Consider the following 25197-nt stretch of genomic DNA (forward strand, 5'->3'; position numbering starts at 1 on the left):
CGTTCTTCTCTTTAAGACGCGTAATAATCTGTATCTTTCAAGCGTTTTAAAAAAAACCGACTCCGGACGAGAGATTCACGGATATTGTCCTGACCTGATGTTCAAAGTATTTCTCCATGTGAAAAGTGAAAAATAGGTACCTGCTAGTTCCCCCATTCCTACTATACAAATCATTGGAACATATAACAAATTATTTTGTTAATAAGCATCCTTTACATAGGAGCACCTCCACATGGAGCTGTTAGTTAATTAAACCCTTACAACCATTTAATATATATATTTATAAAATATAATAAATATAATTTCAATTATGACTGTGATTTCATTGTGTAAAAGAATATATATATATATATCTATACAAAAGTAAAATGTTTAACCTTAATTCAATGAGAAAGCCTTGTCTAATTGGCAATCATTTACCACACATTTATTAAAGCTTAAAGAATGTAAGTTTTTTTTAATGATAAAGTGTAAATGTAACCGCTCATTTTTTCTGAATAAAAACATTAATCTAAGAATACAGGGACGTTGTTTTGTAATTTTAAAATGTGTCCCAGTGCAACAATTGATCATGCAATCTTTCAATTTCAAAGATTATAAACAAAATTTGCTTCTTTTATAGATGTCATGTTATAAAAAGCAATACAAAAAATGTTATACTGCACTTTCAATATACTTAAAAAATTGATAAACATTCAAATTTACATTTATTGACAAAATTTAGTACATATAAAATTCTTTTCTGTATACTTACTAGTTTTTATTCATATATGTCCTAATGTTAAACTTATGTGGGATTCAATGCTCACAAATTTTCTTGACTTATAAGTTTGAGGAAAAGTTTTATGCACAGTAAAAAAGGGAGATAACTCATGTTTGGAAGTTAATGATATATATATATATCATATATATATATATATATATTATCTTTTTTTTCTTTGCAATAATGGGAAGTAAAGAATCTATTACAGTAACAGTAATCTATTTCATAAGTTGGAGTTACCTCCCACATTTTTTAAAAGTATAAAAGTAAAGACGACATAAGATGTGTGAAAGTAATTAAATTTACTAATTAATAATTATAGAAATATTACTAGTAAATCAATTAGTCCATCAATATAATATAGGCATCTAGGAATTTGAAATAAGAGATACACATGTATACAAAATTCCATCCTAATGACTCTACTAGAGATAAATATAAACAGTGATAGAAAATATTATTCAAAACCAACATGTTTTTGTAGTTGCATCTACCCACTATCAAGGGAGATAATTCATGCTTAACAAAAAGATAAATATTTATCATTTACAATGATTGTTTGTTCAAATATGTAAATCTTGAGAGACAAATAATAACAGTTTTGAAATGATTCAATTTTGCAAAAAGAAAACTGGAATGAATAATAGCAAAATTCAGGTGAATTTGTTTCTCATGTTACAAAAATTTAACTCAATAAAGTTAAATTTCTCTTATGAAATCATGGTTTAATACAGATAAAATGAAACATAACATTTTCACATGAGTTTTGATTCATGTTAATTTCATGTGAAATTGTTCACGTGAATTTAACGTGAAATTTTTCATGTGAATATATCATCAAAGATTCACATGAATTTAACATGAAATATTCACATGAATTTCACGTGAAATACTCACGTGAATTTCACGTGAAAATAGAATTTTTCAAATTAAATTAAGATTTCCATGGAATATATGATACATATAATACAAGGTATTAGAGGTTGACAAAATGTTTGATTTTCGGTTATTTTTTTTTAACTTGACACCATTTATATTTTTTCACGTGAAATTCACATGAAATGTTTTACGTGGAATTCACGTGAAATTATTTCACCTGAAAATTTAACGTGAATTTCACGTGAAATCACTTCACGTGAAATTAACGTGAAATTATTGTGAAATTCATGTGAAATTATTGTGAAATTCACGTGAAATTCATGTGAAATTCACGTGAAATTCAGGTGAGCAAAATTTGGCTGTGTAAGTAATATTACAAATGTGGAGTATTATAATAGAAAGAGACTTTCAAATGGAGAAGTGAAATCATACAAATATGTAAGAAAACCTCGAAAATCCATTGACTACAATTTTGACAATGATTCACAAAAGTTGGCATTTGATGAAAAATATGAAGGCTTAAAGAGGAAAATGAAAGTAAAATCTAATGTGGACATTTTGAACATTTTGATGGACTTTTACAATCAGAACTGTTCAACTCCAAAGCTGGAAGAAAGAATAAATCCTATTGATAATAGTGGACAGGATCACCAAGACCTTTTTGTTTGCTCAAAACAGAAACTGTTTGAACTGGTACGTCTATCACAGTGGTATGGTCCCCTTGAACCGGCCGAAATGACAAAAATTGGACACGTTGCCAGACTAGTTGTTAAACCAGTTAAAACCACATCTTTTCCGATTTTCTGGCATTCCTCCTCCGCACTGAAGCAGGACTTTACAGTGAATTACAAGTTGATTCATTCTTATCTCTGTGCTGGAATGTTTCCTGCCCTATTTGAACGATTTAGTAGTTTTGCTAAGATTGGACTTCTACAGAAACGATTCCGTGAAAAAATGTTTCCAACATTCAAACAGGTGGTGATATCGCTTCGGGACAAGAGCATTGATGATGCTTTAAAAGAGGAAAAAAATAAAAATTCTTACAATGATAATAAACTTGACATTATGACAGATGCAAGACATGCATGCAGAAAGAACAGTTTTCACACTGATGTAACAGCTCTGGGAAACTTGACTCATAAAGTAGTAGGATATAGTCACGTTACTAAGAACCAGGAAAGGAGTTGCCAGAAACATGAAACTTATGGAACAGAAAAGCCATACGAAGATTTCGAAAGGAAAAGGATAAAGGTGAAAGTTCATTCGCATGGTAGAAATGCATCTGTCAGTAAATATCTGAGCCAAAACCAACCAGATGTAATTGATTCCTATGACACTTGGCATGGTGCAAAGGAGGTGCGCAGGAATATGGCAAAGATTACAAAGGGGACAAGGAAAAACATCGGAAAGACATGGCATCCGGAACAAAGAGACAACTCCGCTGGTGTTAAAACCCATGTTTACTGGGCAATGAAGAACTGTAATGGCAATGCTGCTCAATTAGTGCTCTTGCTTGATTCCATTGTGGACCACTGCAAACAAGATCATAGGAACTGTCATCAAACATCTAGATGCAAAACTTATGACTATGTGCCATCACGAGACATTATTTGGGATCCACCAGCCGAGTCGTTGCTAAGGAACAGTATACAAAACCTTTATATTTATAAGCATCCAGAAAAGTATACACATTGTCGTGACACTCATTATATTGAGAGTTATCATAATACATTTCTTGTACATGTGGATAAAAGGTTACATTATCATAATTTAATGTATGAAATTAAGTTGGGACTATCAATACTTGATTGGAATGAATATGTTGATAGACCTGCTTCATCTGTACAACACCGTGTGCAACATGACCATCCACGTCGACAATCTGGATATCGGGTTTTGACACCAAAACAATATACTTTTACAGATGAATTATGGAATAACTTTGTAAATCTGTTATATCATTACCGCAATGACCAAATTGAGCCTAATGACATTGAAAATGTACAAATAGACCAAAATGATACAATTGGTAGTGAATATGAAGATTCAGATGATGATGAGTAAACTGTGATATATCTTTATGTATAATTTATTAGTATAATCAAATTATTGTGTGTGCATTTTTGTCTTCTTTGTTAATTGAAAAACAAAATATTGATCCCAAAATTTTCAATTGCAAAAACTTATGAAACACAAAAAATAAGATGATTTCACACAATACTGTAAACTCTGAATATGCAGATACAAAATACAAATTTAGATGCATAACACACTAACATGTGATGATGCTCAAGGCCAAAATGATGATTTAATCAACAATTACCTAAATTATTGAAGACCAATTAAAAAAACTGTCTAAAGACAAAGTTATGCAGGGGCAGATTCTCCTTATTTTCCCATTAAATTTGAATAAAATCAACAACAAAGAAACAGGTTTCGATTTTGATAAACTTTCAAACATTTACTGTGAAAACATTAAAAAATTTGAATTTACAGAATGATGCATAGACATTAAACTTTAAAATATCAATTATTTATCCAAAGAATGTTCTTGGAGTTTAAGTAAAATCTTCAAATAATGTTTTGGACGGTAATAGTATTTCCTTTGTTTAAACAAATTTAACTTAATTTACAATATCTTGCTTTACGTATACAGTTCAGGTTAACAAGGTAATGAAGTGGAGTTTTCAAACCATTCTATGACCCTGTTCAAGGTAGACAATCCACTTTTTTGAATTGAACATAGTACAAAGGAATGTAACTCTTACATACAAAGGACACATCAAAAGAATTAATTAACACAGAATTCTTGCTCCACCTTCAATGACGATTCTAAATTATCAATATAACCAACAGTTGTAAATCTAAAGGAAAGTGACAGCGAATGAATGCTAACCCACAGTGAAACATATTTATTTGAAATTTTTTTAAACCTACTCGGAAAAATGCACGAACTATTTGATTTTCGTAGCTCATAATTAACGTGTTTTCACATTGATATGATATGGCTGTTAAACATTATAACCCTCTAACAGTATAAGACACACTACACCTCGTATGCTTACATCAACGTACCCAAATAAATTATTTATTTAAAGGCTAAACATTGTGACGTTGTTTACAATTTTATCCATTTTGGAATTTTAATATTATCACAATTTCCGGTTAAGATTTGACTAATTACCAATATCCCGATATTGTCAGGTAAATATGTTAAAGTATGTAATAAATTACTCCGTGGTGACGTATGTAACTTTCGAGTTTCCATTTTTAATTGTTGGATAGTTATATTATGATAATATAAAACACACTCCGTTTTATCAGTAGAGTTATTGATAAAATTGGTGATCGGGTTGGCGGATAATTATAATATATATCGTCAAATATGAGAATTGTGAAGTTGTGAATGTAGTATGCAGAATTTAAGACAATATGATAGACTTCATTTTACATTTAATGCATACTGTTTATAACAATATACCAGTTTTGACAGGCTTTTCACTATTCCTCACATACACATGAACATATGACAAAAATACATTGGTGTTTAAAGATGTCACGTTTACTCTCTTTTCAAATTTCTTATTATAATAACAAAAAAGTAGAAACAAACCCGTGTGTTCTAACATTTTCTTTTTCAATTTGTCAAAGACGATCAAGGATAATCCTGAATCACAACAAAATAACGTTGCAATGCAGAAACAGTTCATCGTTTTAATCTTGAAAAGTCATCAATGACCTGACAAATAACCAATGGAAATATTGCAATATTCTGTCTCATGATGGTTGAAAAGTCTATCAAAGAGGGACGAAAGATACCCGCGGGACAGTCAAACTCATAGATCGAAAACAAACTGACAACGCCATGGCCAAAAATAAAAAGACAAACAGGCAAAAAAAAGTACAGATGACACAACATAGAAAACTAAAGACTAAGCAACACGAACCCCACCAAAAACTGGGGGTGATCTCAGGTGTTCCGGAAGGGTAAGCAGATCCTGCTCCACATGTGGCACCCGTCGTGTTGCTTATGTTATTACAAATTCGGTAAATAGTCTAATTCGGTAGGTCACATTCGTGAAAAGGGAAAGGTATTGTAGTAACGACATAAGGAATATATCATCTGTGAAACGGTTATTCCATAACGGTCAACCAACTCGTGATGGCGTCCGTAAAATTTACGAAGGGATGATTTCAACTTCACCATTTGGAACTCTTGGTTTAATAGCTTCCTTGTGAGCAGCAATCCTCTATCAAGGAAATCATGATAGGAAATACAAGCCCGGGCATATCGTATCATTGGGAGATATATACTCCGTATGCAGACGCTGCTGGAATGTTGCTACATAGAAATGCAATTGGGAAGCTGAAATCATCTCTTTTGTCGTAAAGTTTTGTTTTCAACCGACCCTCATTGTCAATTTCTAGATGTAAGTCAAGATATAAGGCAGACTTAACTGTATCTGTAGTATCCTTTATCTCTAGTTCGATGGGATAGATTCGTTCAACATAGTCACCAAATGTTGTGTTATTTAGTGAGAGAACATCATCTATAGAGCGGAACGTAAAGTTAAAGGATATTGCTAACTTTTTGTCTTTCTTCCTAAGATGGTCCTGTATGAAGTCAGCCTCATAATAATAAAGAAACAAGTCGGCAAGAAGAGGGGCACAATTGGTTCCCATTTGAATTCCGACAGTCTGTTGAAAAACACGTCCTCCAAACGTAACAAATATGTTCCTGATGTTGTCAATCAAGAAATCAAGCATCTTGATAATGTCAGTTTCAGAGAATTTTTTGTTTGAATCAGAGTGATTCTTTACAAAGTAGGATTTATCCCTCCCCAAGACAAGATACTTGGATCTACGTTCGCCATTCTTTTTAATGAAACAAAGTAATACCAACTCTTTCAATTTGTCTTTTGTCTATCAAATTTACCTTGTTTACGCAATTTTAGTACCATTTTTTTCGAATCACATTCCGTACAGTGTAGTGTGGTACGAATAATACCTCATCATGAGAGCTAAATTGCTACATGCATTAGGGAACATAAATTTTAAAATGTCACAACTCTGCAATGGAAAGAGAAGTAGCTAGTCGTAAACTTGATATCTCAATTCCATAGCCATGCATAGTCAAGACAGTCAATTACAATGTATGGGTCCTTTTCGTGTGTATGTATAGGCTTTTTATTGTATAAATGAGGATCCATTTCTATAGTATGCCATTACTTAACGAAATGACATCTACAAAACCTTAACTTTCGTAATGAATAAACTGAAGTAATTGTAAAAACGATGTATAAAGGGGAATAATTCACAATATGTTTAGTGATATTCTTGGTGAAGTAACTATCAGTAGTGAACATAACACTAACTGTAACAGTTATTTCCATCTGAATTGCATTTAAAATACTGAACAATACATTATTGGGCAATGTTCAGTTGATCAGTCAATCATCAGACCTAGTCAACTGAACTCTTATTCTTGTTTCACATGTGTGACTTGCTGCGACATTTCCATGTGTTTTGATGTATAAAGTCATTGTGAGAAAAACTTCGTTACCTTTTAAATCTATATCCACTAATGCATAAGGCATACGTGTTCACTTTATATGGAATTTAGAGTGTGTGTGCTTCTAAGAATCTTTATGTGAAATCTAGAGTATATGTGCTTCTAAGAATTTAATATTCAAAACTGTTCATATGACAATAAGGAGATGTGGTATAATTGACAATGGAACTATCCATCCGAGTTCTAATGAAGTGGACGTAAGCAATTAGAGTCAACAATATGGCATTCAAATTTGACAAAACCCGATACCTTATAGTCGCCTATAAAAGACCCCGACTTGAAAAATATGTTACAATTTTGATTGGGAAAACTTACGGCCAGATCAATAAAAAAGTAATATACGAAAATCAACCTCTAAACTACAAAACGTTTGAGGTTGTTGCCGAAGTTTACCGGACTTCGACATTGATAAACAATCTACACGATGCACGTGCAACAATTGAAAAATAAGTGATTTTTATTTATATTTTCCATGTGTTCCACTTTGTAATTAAACTTTTACTTATCCTTTGTTTTGATGATTTGGTGTATTTAATATGTAATTATGAATCAGGTATTACGTTCTACCCTAGGTCCACGTTTATTTACATTTTTTCATCACGGATTTACATCGCACTTTCACTGTGCGGTTGCCGAAGTTCTAACGAGAGGTCGCGTAGTTAAGGTTACTGAAACGATACAGATGTCGGACCATAAGTGAACGGTTAGACAAAAAAATGAATAGTAGTAGCTTTATAAAGATTTTGATAGGATAAAGGGATGAAGGATTTTCTTATACAAGACAGTTTATGTACACATGTGACATAGTAAAACTTAAAAGCCATTGCGGAATATAGAACATTTTCATATTTTTTTTGTTTTATTTGACTTTCATATGACTTTAAACCCAATTTAATAGACATGTTTTGAGAAAGTTCATTCAAATAACAAAATACTCTTATCATTCATCACATACATGTAAGTGATTGAATCTGGTTTAAATCTTTGAAAAATTAAATATAGAGACTATATGTCTTTCTCGGTCAATTTGTATCTCCCAAATCGACCAAATAAAGTTCATTTCAAGGAAGAAAACGTAAGTAATAATGCCACTGTGCTTCTAAAAAAGTATATTCTTTCAATGAAAAATAACTGATTTAAGTCTGTTGAAAACAAACAAATATCTGAAAAAAATAAAAATAACACGTTATTAATTTCACTTTTAAGGATATGTTCCTTATGTCGTGACTACAATACCCTTCCCTTTTCACAAATGTGACCTACCGAATTAGACTATTTACTGGATTTGTAATAACATAAGCAACACGACGGGTGCCACATGTGGAGCAGGATCTGCTTACCCTTCCGGAGCACCTGATATCACCCCAGTATTTGGTGGGGTTCGTGTTGCTTAGTCTTTAGTTTTCTATGTTGTGTCATCTGAACTATTATTTGTCTGTTTGTCTTTTTATTTTTGGCCATGGCGTTGTCAGTTTGTTTTCGATCTGTGAGTTTGACTGTCCCTCTTGGATCTTTCGTCCCTCTTTTATGGATTTCCCTTCATCCTGAACGCTCAAAGCCAAATATTCAAAAGCCAATGATGTATAAAAACCGAAACAATTCAAACAATTCAAATTCATGACTCTAGTATGTATGAAAATGGAGTTAGTTCAAACGGTTTAAAGTGGTGCATTTTTGTAGAAAATGATTTAATAAGGAGTCAAAAGGTAGAACATACTTAAAGCACGTAAGGTTATAAAATGTTCTAAACAGGGAATTTTGACAGCTTTCAAAAAGTTCCCCGAGGTCTTTTCAATCATGTTAAGTTCATTTTTATTGTATATCATAACGCTTCAATGATTTGACTCGATCATTATCTAAAAGACAATCTTCATAGAAACAAATGAGCATATCATGCATAAACAAAGCTTTACAGAGTTTTTTTTTCAAAAACGGAAATAACAATCAAAACAACTATTGATAACTGTATTGTATAACAAAAGATAAAACATAAATGGTTATATAAAAACCTAAGACTAAATCTGCTTTTCTAACATGGATTATTGTGTGCTCTTAAAACTTTAAGAATAATAGAAAAAAAGGAAAAAAAAGAAGATACAATTCACAAATCGACCCCAAAATATTCATCTGCAAAATGGTTTTTGAATGAATGCATTTCCTTATCTATGATTTTTCCTGTAGTGATTATTTGTTTTTTCAAAACAATAATTGTTTAGTGCAGGTAAGAGATAGGAGACTATATGGCATAACACATATTAGTCATTATTATTATTTTTTTATATGAACGAGTTAAAACGATGCAGTGAAAACAAAAAGTAATGTTTTCCCAAACCTTGGTAAAATATTCTATCAAAATTATAGAGAAAAAAAATGACTTATAGAAAATATACTTTATCTACAAAGGAGGGAACGCTATCTAGATTAAAACAAGATTTCATATTGGATTCATATTTAACTGAAATGTGTAAACACAAAACTTTGCTAACTTATAACTGTCTATTATATTTTCACTATTGAAAGGAATCGCAAGCATACACCATACGAAACAGCAACATAAAAGAATATCATAATGATTCTCTTGATCATAATTAGTTAGCTCTTTTGTGTGGATTTGCTAATTACAAACTTCACATTGATGGGTCCTGAATTGATTTAAACTCTTTTTTTACACTAAATACACAAAAATATTGTTGAAACACTTTAGATTTTTACAATACTAACGATTTACCATAGATAGTCTATGGATAACCTTAGCTATATTTGGCGAACCTTGCAGTGCGAGGTCGTATTTTATTTGGCCTTTATCACTTTTTTATTCGAGCATCACTGGATTTTAAAACGAAAAATTGCTTATGGCGTTTATCAATTAAATTTGTGGTATCTATTAGCATTTGGTTAACCGTTCGGTCAATGCTCTTCTGTTTTTACCAGAACATTCAAAATATCTAGTTTTAAATGTATGAAAAACTGCTCATGAGTTTCGATTGCAGATTACCCAGTACTATCCAGTCACGTTGTCGCACTTCAGTTATGTTTGCTGAGACAATGATATCTCTGCAGCTGGTTCAGGTTACTCAACCTTTAGTTTTCTATGTTGTGTTTTGTGGACTATTGTGATTTTGTAAGTTTATTTTCGACTTATCAGTTTGAATGTCTCTTTGATGTCTTTCGCCTATGTTTTAGTACACATATTATAATGCTGTATATGTAATACTATATTGTTCAAATAACATGAATAATGTAAACCTTAAATTGTACACACCAAAGTAACTTGCTACCGAGGCTAAAAAAAAACATCCTATCTCACCCACTCACTAGGAAACTTTTCATCAAATATATGATAAAGCATCACCACTGGAAAAAGTTTTGATATTTATTTGAAGACAAAGAAAAAATATAGTCTGTATATATAATATAATTCTGAACATTTAACCCAACAGTGTAAGAATAAAATGTTTATGCTGACACGATTTTGTTCCTATTTACCTCACACGTTTTGTACACTACAGCACCAATCGCTTAACCTTTCGTTGTGTTTTTGTTCTATGATTTCTGTATTCTTGTCCTTTATTTGTGCTAATGTGGTTTTTCTATATGCCTTTTTGTGCTTCTTTGTTAAATATTTGTTTGTTTTTATAGTTATTAAGATTAAAACATAATGTAGACAGCTATATTCCTATTTTTGACATTTTTATCTTTTATGTCTGTTTGTTTTGTTCATGCTTCGCTTTCAATATAATGGAATTTGATGCGACTGTAATACAAGTAAGATGTTTGGCTAGCTATAAAACCAAGTTTAATCCACCATTTTCTACATAAGAAAATGCCTGTACCAAGTCAGGAATGTGACAGTTGTTATCCTTTAGTTTGATGTGTTTGAGCATTTGATTTTGCCGTTTGATTACGGACTTTCCGTTATGAATTTTCCTCGGAGTTCAGTATTTTTTGTGATTTTACTTTTTTTCAAACTATTTAACATTTTTTTTTGTATATCGTATGGGATAGTGATTCCGCTCATTATGCAGTCACTAACAATAAGTATGTCATAAAAGCAAGTCTAAGCAAGTGACAGCCATACAATATATATGTCCACTGGATCTCAGTGTGTTTCAAATACAAGGTTACTACAAATATTTATACAAATATTTATATGAGTCTAAAAATAAAACCCAACGATGGTATAAATAGATTTCTGTGCTGAAAAACTTTTGTCCTTCGACGGGAACTCACATTTTTGATGCACTACCGCACCAATAGCATAGCCTCGTGTCCAGCGCTTTTGATCATATATATAAGAAAAAAAGCACACACTCTAGTCATTTAATATATTTTATAATAGCTGCATTGTACTAAGTAGGGTCCGGTCTGTTCATTGCTGGATGATCATTGTTACATATGCTTGTTATGTACTTATTGTGATAAATAGTGTCAGATATTTTCATGAATGCATTAACATTTTCAATTTTTACTTTTTCAAAAATAGGATATAGTGTTTACATACTATTTTGCTATATCAGTAAATGGCATAAATGATTATTATATAGATCAACTGTCAGAATTTAGTCAATTCTAGGTGATAAATTCTTTTTTATCTTTTATTACAAATTCTATTTTTCACTTAATATAATGTGGATACGTACAAAGAGAGACAACTCTTATCTTCCTACTTTTCCATGTACAACCCTTACATTATCAAACCAATAATTATTCAGATACTTGCATCTTCATTTTTCTCATTTAATATTAACCACAACTGATATATTGGAACTACATTGTATCTAATAAGAAATAAGCCTCAGATATAATAAGGATAAATTTGATTTTTTTAAAATTTATTCATATAATTTTTCGTACATAAATGATACTGCATCATAAGCCTCTAAAGGCTAGTTTGTATAAATATACGTGTTTATTGATTGCATATTTTTAAAACTGTAATATATTGTATTTCATGTATAAGAACCAAGTTGTATTTCAAAATAAAAATATCTGTCTATCTATATAAACATTACAGATTTTGGACACAATAATAGAATAACCTGGATTTTTCTACGTTTATATACCACAACATTTGTGTAGTAAATTGTCAATACCATTTGTATATCTAAATAAACAACTTATATAGGTTGGAAAAGTGAACTCAAATGAGCACTAGGTCTCGAAAATCTGTTCTGTTTCCATTTTAGATAACAGTGGACTGCCAAACAAAAACCCACAAGCATGCATCCTGCTAATGTTGTCAAAATTATCTGTATAGTAGTATGACTCGATTCCGATGAATCTTCAAAATAAGATAATTACAATTTCAGCCGAAATAAACTACACTCATTGATGACATAGTCAAATCCGACTTGTTATTTTTGCATTTCTATGAATATGTAACAGTAAGTCTTGTATGATTTTTTATTATAGTTCATTTATATATTTCGGAATTGAGTATGATGCCATTTATCACTGAACTTGTTCAAATTTTTGTTTAGTGGCTTGCTGAAGAACGCCATCGAGAGCGGGATTGTTTCGCTGTATTGAAGAGACATTGGTGACCTTCTGCTGTTTTCTACTCTTCGGTTGGGTTGTTGTCTCTTTTGACACATTCCCCATTTTCATTCTCAATTTTTTGTCATCGTGAATAGTGAAAGAAGTTATGACGATTTGAAAAAGGATTATCAAAACACTGGGTCAGAAATAACCAGACAAAACTATCAGCAAAAGATAATCAACTGACTAAAACACTTGAAAGGGTAAAACCGTATCAACGATACAAGGCTAACAATCTTTTGATCCATCATTATCTACACAAGAAAATGTCTGTACCAATTCAGGAATACGACAGTTATTATCCATTCGTTTAATTTGTTTGATCTCTTGATTTTGCCACTTGTTTATGGATTTTCTGTTTTGAATATTCCTCGGAGTTCAGTATTTTTGTTATTTTACTTGTTTTTACGTTCGATGAGCGTTTTGGCTATAACACATGTATAAGAATTTAATCAAAGTCAATCAGTTTCGAAACATGATGATTAAATTTGATACGATAGATCTGATGCACAGGTTGCACCAAAAGAGCTTGTTTAAACTCTGAGATTGAAAACATATTAATGTGTAACATACATATGAATTCTAAATTATCATAGGCTTACATGTAAGGCTATGAAATGTGAATACAACTGTTTCATAACATTGCAAAATATTGCAATAACATATGTAAAACATACATCTTTTTATCATAACTTTTTTTTATTTCTGATACACAAAATCATGCCATACTTAATCGTCTGCATGGGATGATAAGTTGTTATGATTAAAATGAATTAGCTTTCTTTTGTCGCCATTTCAATACAGACGATGGGTATGCAATTATTTCATTTTAAATTGGTTCGTGTCAAAAATGAGGCTTGCAATCGATTGTTTAGTATGTTTTGTATTTTATCGGAGTTCAGTATTTTTGTGATTTTATCTTTTTTTTTTGTAACAGTGTAATGAATTTTGTTTCGATAGTTTAGTGAATAAAAACTGGAAAATCAAAATGTAAAACCTATGAGAACATGAAAGTCAAAACAATGCGACAAATAGAAGGATTAAAACCCTTTAGCGTTTTCAATTTGAAATTGCTGCTTTCACGTTACCAATATATTGCAAAATTTTATTCAATTCAAATATAAAAGCAAAACTAAAAGAAATTAAATTCCGTCAATACCGATCAACTGGTTTTTGTATTGATGTTCCTTGCAAATGTTAATTCAATAGAATATATCTACTACGAATGAACTTCAATATTGTGTTTGACCTAATGAGAATGTTTAAATGTATGTAACTGCTAACCTGGACATGCATGTATGAGTTGAGTGATCAGCACTTTGTGATTACCATAAGTACATGTCACATTGACAGTACCTGTACACATATCTGTTATGTAGTCAAGTTCTATCTTTGTTTCGTAGAATATTGAAATGTTTTTAATACTAATATTCATGAACTTTGAAATTTCCTCTCCCTGAAATAAAGATTGTTAAATCAGTTTTGCGACTTAATCAATATATATATATGTATCTAAAATCGAATCACTTTGCTTGATACCAGTCTCTAATTTTTATTGTATTTTTGATTTTTCGGTTTTGCTTAATTTAAGTTTTGTTCACAAATAGATAAATAGATAAATTTTCACATTTGACTTTAAATTAGAAATTAATTCTCCAACTTTTGTCTGTAATTTATTACTAACATCACATCCGTCCTGGAACCTTCGTGTCTCGCTCTCTCTCTCTCTATCTCTATCCTCTCGCTCTCTCACTCTCTCTCTATCCTCTCGCTCTCTCACTCTCTCTCTAAAATTCGATCAAGTGGATTTAGAAAAATACCAGGTGCTTAAATCAATGCTGAATTTTAAAATATTATGCCATATCTTGATAAGGTCCTCTTTGCTTGATTTTAGAAAAATGTACCCGTTCAGATTACTTTAAATTTTACAAACAGGCAATTACTGAGACTTTGAATGCATCACTGCTATTTCGTGTCAACACCAGAATTAGAGCTCTTGACATTTAGTTAGTAAAAACGCATTTTGATGCAGATATTACAGCATCGGCGCGCGAATTCAAACAGTTTGAAGGCTTACTTTTATCGGACTGTTTAAGTCGGTCTAAAGGAATATCGAATTACAATTGAACAGTTGCCCGATTGCTGAATGACCATTTACTGTCATGCAAGTGAGAGGTTTAGCTAGCTATAAAATCAACTTTTATCCCATTTTCTACATAAGAAAATGCCTGTACCAAGTCAGGAATATGACAGTTGTTATTCATTAGTTAGATATGTTTGAGATTTTGATTTTGCCATTTGATTAGGGACTTTCCTTTTTGATTCTTCCGCGGAATTTAGTATTTTTGTGATTTTACTTTTTACTGCGTGATGAAGACCGGGTTCTCTTTGTAACCAATTAAATATACCAAAAATGGTTCTATAACAAGTGGTAAAAAATAAGATGATAATACTAAAATCAAAGGAATATTCAAAACGAATGGTCCATCATACTACGTCTACTTATTCAGATTATAATAAAATGCTTTTACCTCAAATTTTCCCGAGCAAAAAGGTTTTGGATAACCATTGTAAATCATCACAATGCCATTCAACTTCCTGTTATCTAAGCTGAAGTTTTTCATATTTCTTACTGAGGGTTCCGCTGACAAAACAAAGTAATAAAGTTCAAAGAACAAACAATAATAAATGGAAGTCATAAACTGGGTTTAATTTTGGTGTTACGGTAAAACGTAAATGATAATGACATAAAAAAGAAAACAAAATTACAAGAACAACAGATTGTATCAGTAAACATTTTTCTGTATATTAGACAACTGGTAGATCTACACTATTTGTCAACAATTTATTGTTTTCAAAAATCAGATTGAAAAATTTAAGAACTGTCCTTTCTGACGTAAGCGCAGCTTCTTTCATTAAAAAAAACGTTGTGCTGAACAGAGAGTAGCAAACACATCATATTTGATTTGTTTTAAAATTGAACATCAAGTTTAGAAAGTTTTACGAGTACTAGTACCGCATAACTCCTTTATTCAAATAATTTAAGGAAAGGATATAAAACACCTTAGATTATATGATAATTTGTTACTTACAGATGAAATCGTTTTCATTTAGCAAAAGATTGCCTGAATAAGAGTGAAATCCGAAATCACATTTATACACTTGATTTACGTCCGTTGAGTTAAAATGTTTTATAGTAAGATTGTATACCATTTTCCTCTCATGATATTCAACAGTAACTGCATACTTGTCATTGTCTCTTGAGTTTTTATTGTAGGCTAATGTTTTACCGCTTGGTAGCTTAGTCCATAACATTGGAGCTGATTTGTCCTCTGTCTGTATAATGCATTCAAGAATAACGTTTCTTCCAAAATACACAGGCTTAGTCATTAGTTTCCACTGTATTACTTCTGTTGCATGAAAATAATGTCCTCCAATTAAATTAATGCGTTGCTGTATTCATAAACTTATATAACTATATAAACAAATATAAACTATGAACTAAATAACGTTAAACACTGGTTCTCCGGTAAAGCGCCCAACGTCAGAGTAAAAAATGATAAAATATAAATTGCAGCAAAACTTGTAAATAAAGAAAATGTAACATCCTCATAGTATATTCTATCCACCATATAAATTTCAGCATGTAATATGCTACCGTTAATTTGTAATGATCGAGACAGTTTAGATGAAAAAATGTCAAACAAATACATTTAACGTTAATTTATTTCCTTTGACGTCGTGATTTTCAATACCAAAAATGCTAAAAACTTTAAATAATTTCTTTTACGGTGTTTTGTTATCTTTATTTATTCACATAAACTTTAATGTGCGTTTTTCTTGTGAGTTGAAATTAAGGAATATTCAGCCATGTCTGCTTTATATTATGTCCGTTTTTTTTCTTTATCTCTTCAACATAAATTTCGAATTTCGGTATTACATCTTCCTGAGGACTGTTTCCTTGTGAACTAGTACGCTAAAAAATCGACTCAGCATGTCGGTCTTGTACAAGGCAGGATTAATATTAATATCGTAACATGCTTTCGACCCGAATATGCATATAATTCGCCGCTGAATCCTCCTCCTCCTCCTCCTTCTCATCATCATCATCATCATCTAGTTTGCCAATCTGTGTTACCATGAATTATCATCGATGTGGTCATATTTGTATATAAAATCAACTGTTTCGAAATTGCACTAAAATGGCGTATAATGCATTCATCCCTTGATTTTCATAGTTTGAATAACTAAGAATTTTCTATGTAGACGAAACACAATTCTTGTATCTTTGATGGGTTACTTCCTTTGATATTCAATAATACTTTTTTCTTTGTATCGGACATTTTGAAATAATAAAAGAGTAACGAGACGTGTTTATATCTGACCAAAGGATTAAACGAATCACTTATTTGATAATGTTTAAAGTTATTATAATACTGCAATTTTAGAGGAGATATGATTTATTGATTGTTGTTTTCTAAACGTAAAGTGGCAACTATTTCATGCAGATTTATGACCGATTAAAATATATATAAACAAAACCACGACGAGAGACACACGACAAAAAAGCAATCAGCAAAATATAAAATATAAAAACATTCTCCATAGATTTTTTATTCATAGTAGGCAACCCTCTTTGTTGGTTGGTTGTAGCATATTAATCTCACCGACTTAAATTTTAAAAAGAGACTACCAAAAAAGACCAATTAAACAGCTTCTCCTTGTTGATACTCTTATTCTAGTAGTATTATGCATCCTATTCCGATTGAATATCAGATATTTATTTGAAATAACCCAAGATATATGAGGTGGTTTATAGAATAGAAATAATTCCCCCGACCCCCCACAAAAAAAAAGGCAATCAAATAAGGAATAGAAAATAATGGGGTGGTAAAATGTATTTTTAAAAATAATTGTATAAAAATTAAGGATAAGGTAAAAAAAAAATACTGTTTTCAGAAATAAACGATTTACAGAATAATGAAACTTTGCGTTTTCTGCATATCAAATTTATTATTGATAATTGACAATAGAATAGTAGATTATTTGGAATAAAATGTTGAACTGGTCGTAATCGGAACTAGAATTGAAATTAGCGATGCAAATTCTATACATTCATAATCCTCGGTGTTTTTCTCCAAAATCACGATCTTGCACGAGTTAACGTATCATTTCGTCTCCTATCCTATTGCAGACAAAGTTAACCTAACATCCTTCTCCTGCATTGTGTCACAATGATTACATTTTACACCACTGATAAAACAGGTCGTGACAGATGTCAGACCAGAATAACCATTGACAACAAAAAACTCTGCAATAGTGTTTTGAATTTATCTTCATCATTTACGCCCAGCGCCGAATATTTTAAAGCCAATGATGTAAAAGAACAGAAAGAGTTGATGAGCTATCTGACCAAAAGGATATAAAAACAATAGCCAAATCAGTCGAAGATTAACTTTGCCCGATAGAGCTGAAACCTTTGTTTTTTTTATAATTTCTAAATTTATAAATGGACAATTAAAGGGAATTGAAAGGAATTGCAGAATCAGAACGCTGTCATAATTCCTACGTCTTCAGTTTCATGTTTGTAAGATCCATAACTCATTATAATTCAAACAACAATTTATTGGTTAGGGCTGGAAGATTGATGCTTGAGGACGGATGACATTGTCTTAGATTTTTTGGGGGTATAATATTTTTTTTTAGTACCAATAAATGTTAAATATTTAAGAATTGAATGCTTCTTTTTGTAAATTTATTGCGGTGTAAAAGAGTTGACCGAAGTACATTTTGTATAAAGCGCGTAAGCGCTTCGTTTTAAAAATGTGCGTACAGTCAACGCTTTTACACCCCTATAAAAACTACTTAAAGAAGCAATCAATACTTATAATTACATTTTTTTGCTTGGATCATCAAAACACGATTTCTATCAAGTTTTTCTTTTATTTACCTGTGCACTTTATTGTGGAAGCTCGTGTCATCATGAATGTTACATTTCATTTTTAAATGAAGGTTAATTTCAGAATGACGCGAGATTGCTGTTAGCCAATCAAAATAACGTATTATAATGAAACATACATACATGTAATGTAATTATATTTTAATATTCTCCAAAACAATTGATTGATAGGAAATGTTTTTATATTTTGTTGGACAGTTGGGTAATCAAGAATAAAATCTAGTTCTGGAGATCGAATTTTTATTCTATCAGATTCCAGATTTCTCTTAATGTCGGTTAACTGCCGGTACTGTCTCTGTTATAAAACTGAATGTTCAGCTTCTCAGTACTAGTTCTGTACCTCATAAAACAAACCAAATATACTATGATCAAATATACCTCATGTCATCTTAACCTCTGTTTATTATCCCAGATATCCAAATTATCACGAAGAAATTAAAATAGTTTTTTTTTCTCCCCCTTTGATTTTAATCAAATATTAATCAAAATTGATAAATGGTATCATTTGTGCAGTTCAGTGACAGATTCCAAAAAAAGGGGTGTACGGGGTAATGTCGTCATACGTATGTCGTTGATACGAACAAGAAGATCTGTCATGTCAAAATTGTGATACAACAGGAAATTTAATTTCATATGCAGGAACTGAACACGAGAATTTTACATAATAAGCATATTTCTTACTGAATAGAGAAAAATGGCCAAAAGAATTACAAAGTACAGAAATTTAGACCCCCTTCCCTAATCCAAACCGTCATATATCATTGTGACAGATAGCTTTGTTTGATCTATTTAACTATTTATTTTCGAAAATAATATTTGTACATGGTGTTTTTAATAAATGTAACGGACAATATATACCACGCCCTCTCAGCCGACGTAATTTCATTTTAATGAAAGAAAGTAATTAAAAGCTTCTCTCCCTGTGCAACATGATATAAAACTCATTAGGCAGAGCAATTGTTATGGCTACTTGCATAATTGTTACATCGTATTAAATTCGGTATCAAACTTATATTAATAATAAAAGTTTCATATCTTGAATATTGAAAACGGGTTAAAATTATTTACTTGCATATATTAATATTGATATAAATCCGGTTTGGGTTTTTTTTTTTTCTAGATCTGAGATAAAAGCAACTCTGTTACACTTAAACAATTGATAAATAAGAATTGTTACATGGTGTCTTCTTATGTCGCCTGAATTACAATGTATGTTATTGGTCTGTAATTTATATATTCGCGCGCCATCCGTGATAATTATCTAATGTTTATTTGGCATGCCATACTCGATAAAAGTGCGGATGTGATAGAAAGCACTCTTTACCAAAATGTCAACGGAGATTAAATTCCACGGAGGTTATATTTCGATGATTTCATCATTTATAAAGCATAATATGTGTATCTGAAGATAGAAGTTGTACTAAAATTTAATGTTGACACCGATATCGATCTGTTGGATGTAGAATTTATTTTCAAAATTGGCGTTTGTTTAGAATAGACCATTCCACGGAGATTACATGCTTAACAAATCTTTGCAGTATTCAACTTTTTTTAGTTTTTCAGACTGGTATGATTTGGAATAAATGACCATTGTTATAAACAAAATTATTTATGGTAACCTTATAATCAAATTTAACTCATATCACACTCTATGTTGTGCTGAATATTTTGTCCTGCTTGATCTTTTATCCATTAACGGAAATAACAGGTTTACGAAGAAAACATTTCGACGGCCGGTACGATCACTATCGTGGTGCAATATGTACTAAACTTTGTAAAAATTTTAAATATAGATAATAAAGAAATATAAAAATCTCAGAAATAAGTATAACAAGCTACGGGTATATAATTCGAAGTCGTTAGTTTTGCTTTATTACGGTGGGACAAATTAACGTCATAAAATGGGCGCTTTAACGGAGAACCAGTGTAAAACAGCTTCTTTCTATGCATTCAATACTCGTGTGTACCAATGCATGTATTCCATCTTCCTTTGAAAATTTGGTAATTATTGAACAAAAACAGGGGCAGTAGTCATGATAATGGCCATCCAAAGATCATCATTCTTTTCAGAATATGCAAATGAAATTATAAACTCACACTAGGGGATTGCACACAATTAAACCAGTGTTGATCTGAAACGGTCATTTTGATTTGTATAAAAAGAATGAGATGTGGTATATGATTGGCAATGAGACAACGATCCACGTAAGTTCAAATATAGGCAAATGTATGGCTTTCAGCAATGAGAAAAACCCATACCGTATGGTCTGCTATAAAAAGACCCGAGATGGGAAATATGAAACAATTCAATTGAGAAAATTGAGAATGTTTACAAAAGACACACTAACATTATGTTGACGTTTGTCATTGATTCTTGTTGAAATTTTTCATTATGTGATTCATGATGAAATACTTAATCCTCTATTTTTAGTAGAAGCCTTATTTTCAAGAACGACTGAAACCAACATAACAGAACGTTTTACGTTCCGTATCATACTTTGGTTGACCCATACGATATGAGTATCTGTCAAATCAGTGGTGACTATATAGAAATTATCATGTATGTACAGCCTTCAACAATAAGTAACATTCATATTTAGAAATCACAAATTCCACATGTTTGCGAACGTTAATCCCTTCACATAAGGAGGGATACAGCACAACATTCGACTATAAGAAAAAATCAGTTAGAAGTGGCTTAATTTCATCTGATGTTTGAATTATATTTTCCACGAATCAAACGTATATGTATACTGAACTAGATCTAGCTACACTTTGTTTATCATTATAATTTTTATTGCTACAGTAATTCAAAAATAGAGACAGAACATCTGCCAATGTGCTCGCACAAAAACAGTCATAAAAACAAAAAAATTGCGAGTTTCAAAATACTCAATACTAGTTATAACATACAAATAACGCGGATGTAAACAATAAAATTGAGAATGAAAATGGGGAATGTGTCAAATAGACAACAACCCGACCAAAGAGCAGAATAAAGCCAACCTTCAGGGCTCGACATTCAACTATGAGAAAACACACTACCGTATAGTCAGATATAAACTGCGCCAAAATAGACTAAACTTGAAACGGTTCAAACGAAAACATAACTAAAATCAAAAACATATATGACATAAATCGAATGTGACAGACTTGAACATGTTTGTGTGTGCTTTCCCTAACCTTGGACAGACTAGAATATTTGTGATATATACTGCTTGTCGCCAGACAATATAACACACGATAACAGAAACTAAAATCATTTAGGTAATAACCAAAAGTCATTGATACAGAATTAAATCTTATATCTTGTGTGATAAGAAACCTTTGATTACACTAAATCTGAAAACTATATGGTGTCTAGTAATTGGTCCTGAAATAAATGAGAAAGTAAGTACTTTCTGTTTTGCTCAAACTCAATTCACGGGGGATATTGTTCAGGATTTTAACGAGACCTATTGTCGGTTGAAAACAAAACTTTACGACAAAAGAGATGATTTCAGCTTTCAAATTGTGAACTTTCAATTTATATGTAGCACCATTCCAGCAGCGCCTGCATACGGAGTATATATCTCCCGATTAATACGACATTCCCAGGTTTGTATTTCTTACTGTGGATTCATTTATTTTTGTGGGTACCAATTTTCGTGGATTGGAAAAAACCTGCATTTTCGTGGATATTTAATTTCGTGGTTTTGCAAAAATCTGCATACAACCCTAAAGAAAATTTGGAGTTCGTTGAACATTTGAATTCGTGGTTCACCTGTACCCACGAAATCCACGAAAATTGGTATCAAACGAATAATAATGAATCCATAGTATCATGATTTTCTTGATAGAGGATTGCTGCTCACAAAAAAAGCTTTTAAACTAAGAGTTCCAAAAGGTAGGAAGAAATCATCCCTTCGTAAATTTTACGGACGCCATCACGAGTTGGTTGACCGTCACGGAATATCAGTTTCACAGATGATATCGGATATGTTCCTAATGTCGTAACTACAATCCCGTTCCCTTTCCACGAATGTGACCTACCGAATTAGACTATTTACCGGGTTTTGGGATAACACGAGGAACACGACGGGTGCCACATGTGGTGCAGGATCTGCTTAACCTTCCAGAGTACCTGAGATCACCCCAAGTTTTGGTGGGGTTCGTGTTGCTGAGTCTTTCGTTTTCAATGTTGTGTCTGGTGTACTATTATTTGTCTGTTTGTCTTTTTCTTTTTTAGCTATAGCGTTGTCAGTTTATTTTCGATGTTTAACGTTACTACCAAATGTTCATGCCTCCACCTGAAACACTTTTCAATCAAATAATGAATATTGTATTATGGACCATGTACGTTTATTATCATGTACGTTCATTATCGCGCCTACTCCCTCTTCAGTTATTGTATGAGTCATTTGACATATGCTAAATCAATTGCTATCTGAAATAATTAATTATCTAAAAATATATTTACCATCTGCGCTGTTTGCTTTCGCTGCATACCATAGTACTATAATGACTAGTAATACATATTTGGTTGAACGACTACACCGTCTGTGAAAAAAAAAATAAAGATGTCACTACAGATTTGTACTGTGAGTGATCATATAGCAAACATTGCGTTAAAAAAAGTAATACAACAAAAATACCAAACTCCGAGGAAAATTCAACACGGAAAGTCCTTAATCAAGTGGCAAAATCAAAAGCTTAAACATATCAATTGAATGGGTAACAACGGTCATATAACTGACTTGGTACAGACATTTTCGTATGTAGAAAATGGTGGATGTATCTTGTATGACAGTCGCTTAAAATTCCATTTTATTGACACAAATGTGTGAACAAAACAAACAGACATAATAAGTAAAAATATCAAAAATAGGTATACAGCTGTCAACCTTCAGCAGTCAACATTGTGTGATAATCTTAATCACCATGAAAAAAAAAACAAATATGTCAACAAAGAAAAACAAAAAGGCATAGAAACAAAGCACATAAGCGAAAAAACGAAAGATAAGATTACAAAAATTACCATAGCACAATCACAAAATAACGGGATGAATAAATATCAAAATACACTTTCTATTCAGCCTTATGACTTAAAAACAAACATTCTATATGACGCCGGTATGTATGATAGTTTTGTTAGTTGTCATTTGCTAACGTTATTGAGACGATTATACGCTTAGATTGTGTTGTCATGCATACCAATTTAGTGATTTTGTTATATATGATCTGAATCGATGAATTGCGATATCTTCGTTATATCAAAAAAATCATTTCGCTTAAATAGATAATACTATACAGTTGTGTGTTATGATCCATATGGCCTATATCTGTACCCGACTGTACTGATTTTTACTCGACCAGTCTATATTGGTCTGAATTTTACTCGACATTACTCGACCCCAGTCTTAACCATACTCGACTGTACTGATTAGTACTTGACCCTTATCTTTGCCATTGGAAATAGTCTGAACTATTACTCGACCAGTCTGAAACAGTCTTAACACATTCTCTAACTATTTTTTTCAGTCTAAACCATACTCGACCAAAGGTCTATACAATATTTGACTAGTCTGAACCATACTTGACCAAATAACCTCTACTTTTTTAACTTTAACTGTTAAAATAAATTTCTTATTAACTGCCATGACAAAAACCACAATAAAATACAGATATATATATAAAAACAGATTTTTAATTTAATTATCTCAATTTTTAATTTTTAGAGTTGTGTTGAAAAAAAGATTTCTTTTACCTAAAAACAGCACCTATACTGCGGGTAATAAAACCCTATTATGGTACTTCTTGTTTGGCATGTGGTTTTTTATAAACTTAATTTTCCTAAATTCCTACATAAAAACTCCATATGTTTCATGGTTACACACAATGGTTATATAATTATCTTTTTAATGAGGTAACAATATAATTATCATTTAAATGAGGTAACAATAGCCAACAAAATTACTTAAATTGTTTTTACTTATATAAGAAATATATCTATTCTTATAATAATTTGTGTATTGTATATAATATATATCAAAAAGCGATAAAAATTCAAGAAATGAACACAATTGTCTTCTGATTAGTTGTAAAGTATAACGTTATACCTCCTGCTTGGGGCAAACTCATTAAAAAAATCACACCTGGTCAAAGAGTATTAAATTCTAAATAACATTCACTCAAAATTACAACATCGTGTAAAATTAAATCGCAAGGCCTATTGAATTCACTAGATAAGTAATACACGAGTTTTAGAAAAGTAGGGCTTTCTTTTCACCTATAAAATACACATTACTGATGTAATTAAACCTTATTAAGTGCTTCTTGTATGCCATGTCTATAATTTTGACAAAAATTATTTAAATTTAAATGAAATACATTTTTACTGTAACTTTAAAACACATTTCCTTTTTTAAAAGGTTATCAATGATTGCTATGAAAGTTCTATTATCATGATTATATTAAATTCTTGGTTTAACAAAACAAATGTGTCAT

At 31.3% G+C, this 25197-nt stretch overlaps 2 protein-coding genes across 19 annotated transcripts in view; one reads left to right on the top strand and one right to left on the bottom strand.

The window, feature by feature from the left end:
• The window catches only part of LOC127712260 (neural cell adhesion molecule 1-B-like), a 210506-nt gene that overhangs the window by 163919 nt on the left and 21390 nt on the right, over positions 1 to 25197 (top strand). The window lies entirely within an intron of this gene.
• Positions 1 to 25197, bottom strand: part of LOC127712269 (uncharacterized) — a 138022-nt gene that overhangs the window by 107105 nt on the left and 5720 nt on the right. For 4 of the 14 annotated variants that reach the window (XM_052218645.1, XM_052218646.1, XM_052218643.1 and 1 more), the window contains exons 3-7: positions 23171 to 23250; positions 15845 to 16162; positions 15284 to 15396; positions 14037 to 14208; positions 10680 to 12495 (exon numbers count right to left, since the gene is read on the bottom strand). The exons of 5 other annotated variants lie outside the window; for them this stretch is intronic. In XM_052218645.1, the coding sequence (XP_052074605.1) occupies positions 12332 to 12495; positions 14037 to 14208; positions 15284 to 15396; positions 15845 to 16162; positions 23171 to 23250 (847 nt within the window). In that variant the 3' untranslated portion in view covers positions 10680 to 12331. Of the gene's footprint in view, positions 1 to 10679; positions 12496 to 14036; positions 14209 to 15283; positions 15397 to 15844; positions 16228 to 23170; positions 23251 to 25197 lie in introns of those variants that run through there. 5 more of the 14 variants (XR_007987010.1, XR_007987011.1, XM_052218650.1 and 2 more) reach the window with 5 other exon arrangements.

Source organism: Mytilus californianus, unplaced genomic scaffold (assembly GCF_021869535.1).
Source record: "Mytilus californianus isolate M0D057914Y unplaced genomic scaffold, xbMytCali1.0.p SCAF_8, whole genome shotgun sequence".
NCBI classification, from domain to species: domain Eukaryota; kingdom Metazoa; phylum Mollusca; class Bivalvia; order Mytilida; family Mytilidae; genus Mytilus; species Mytilus californianus.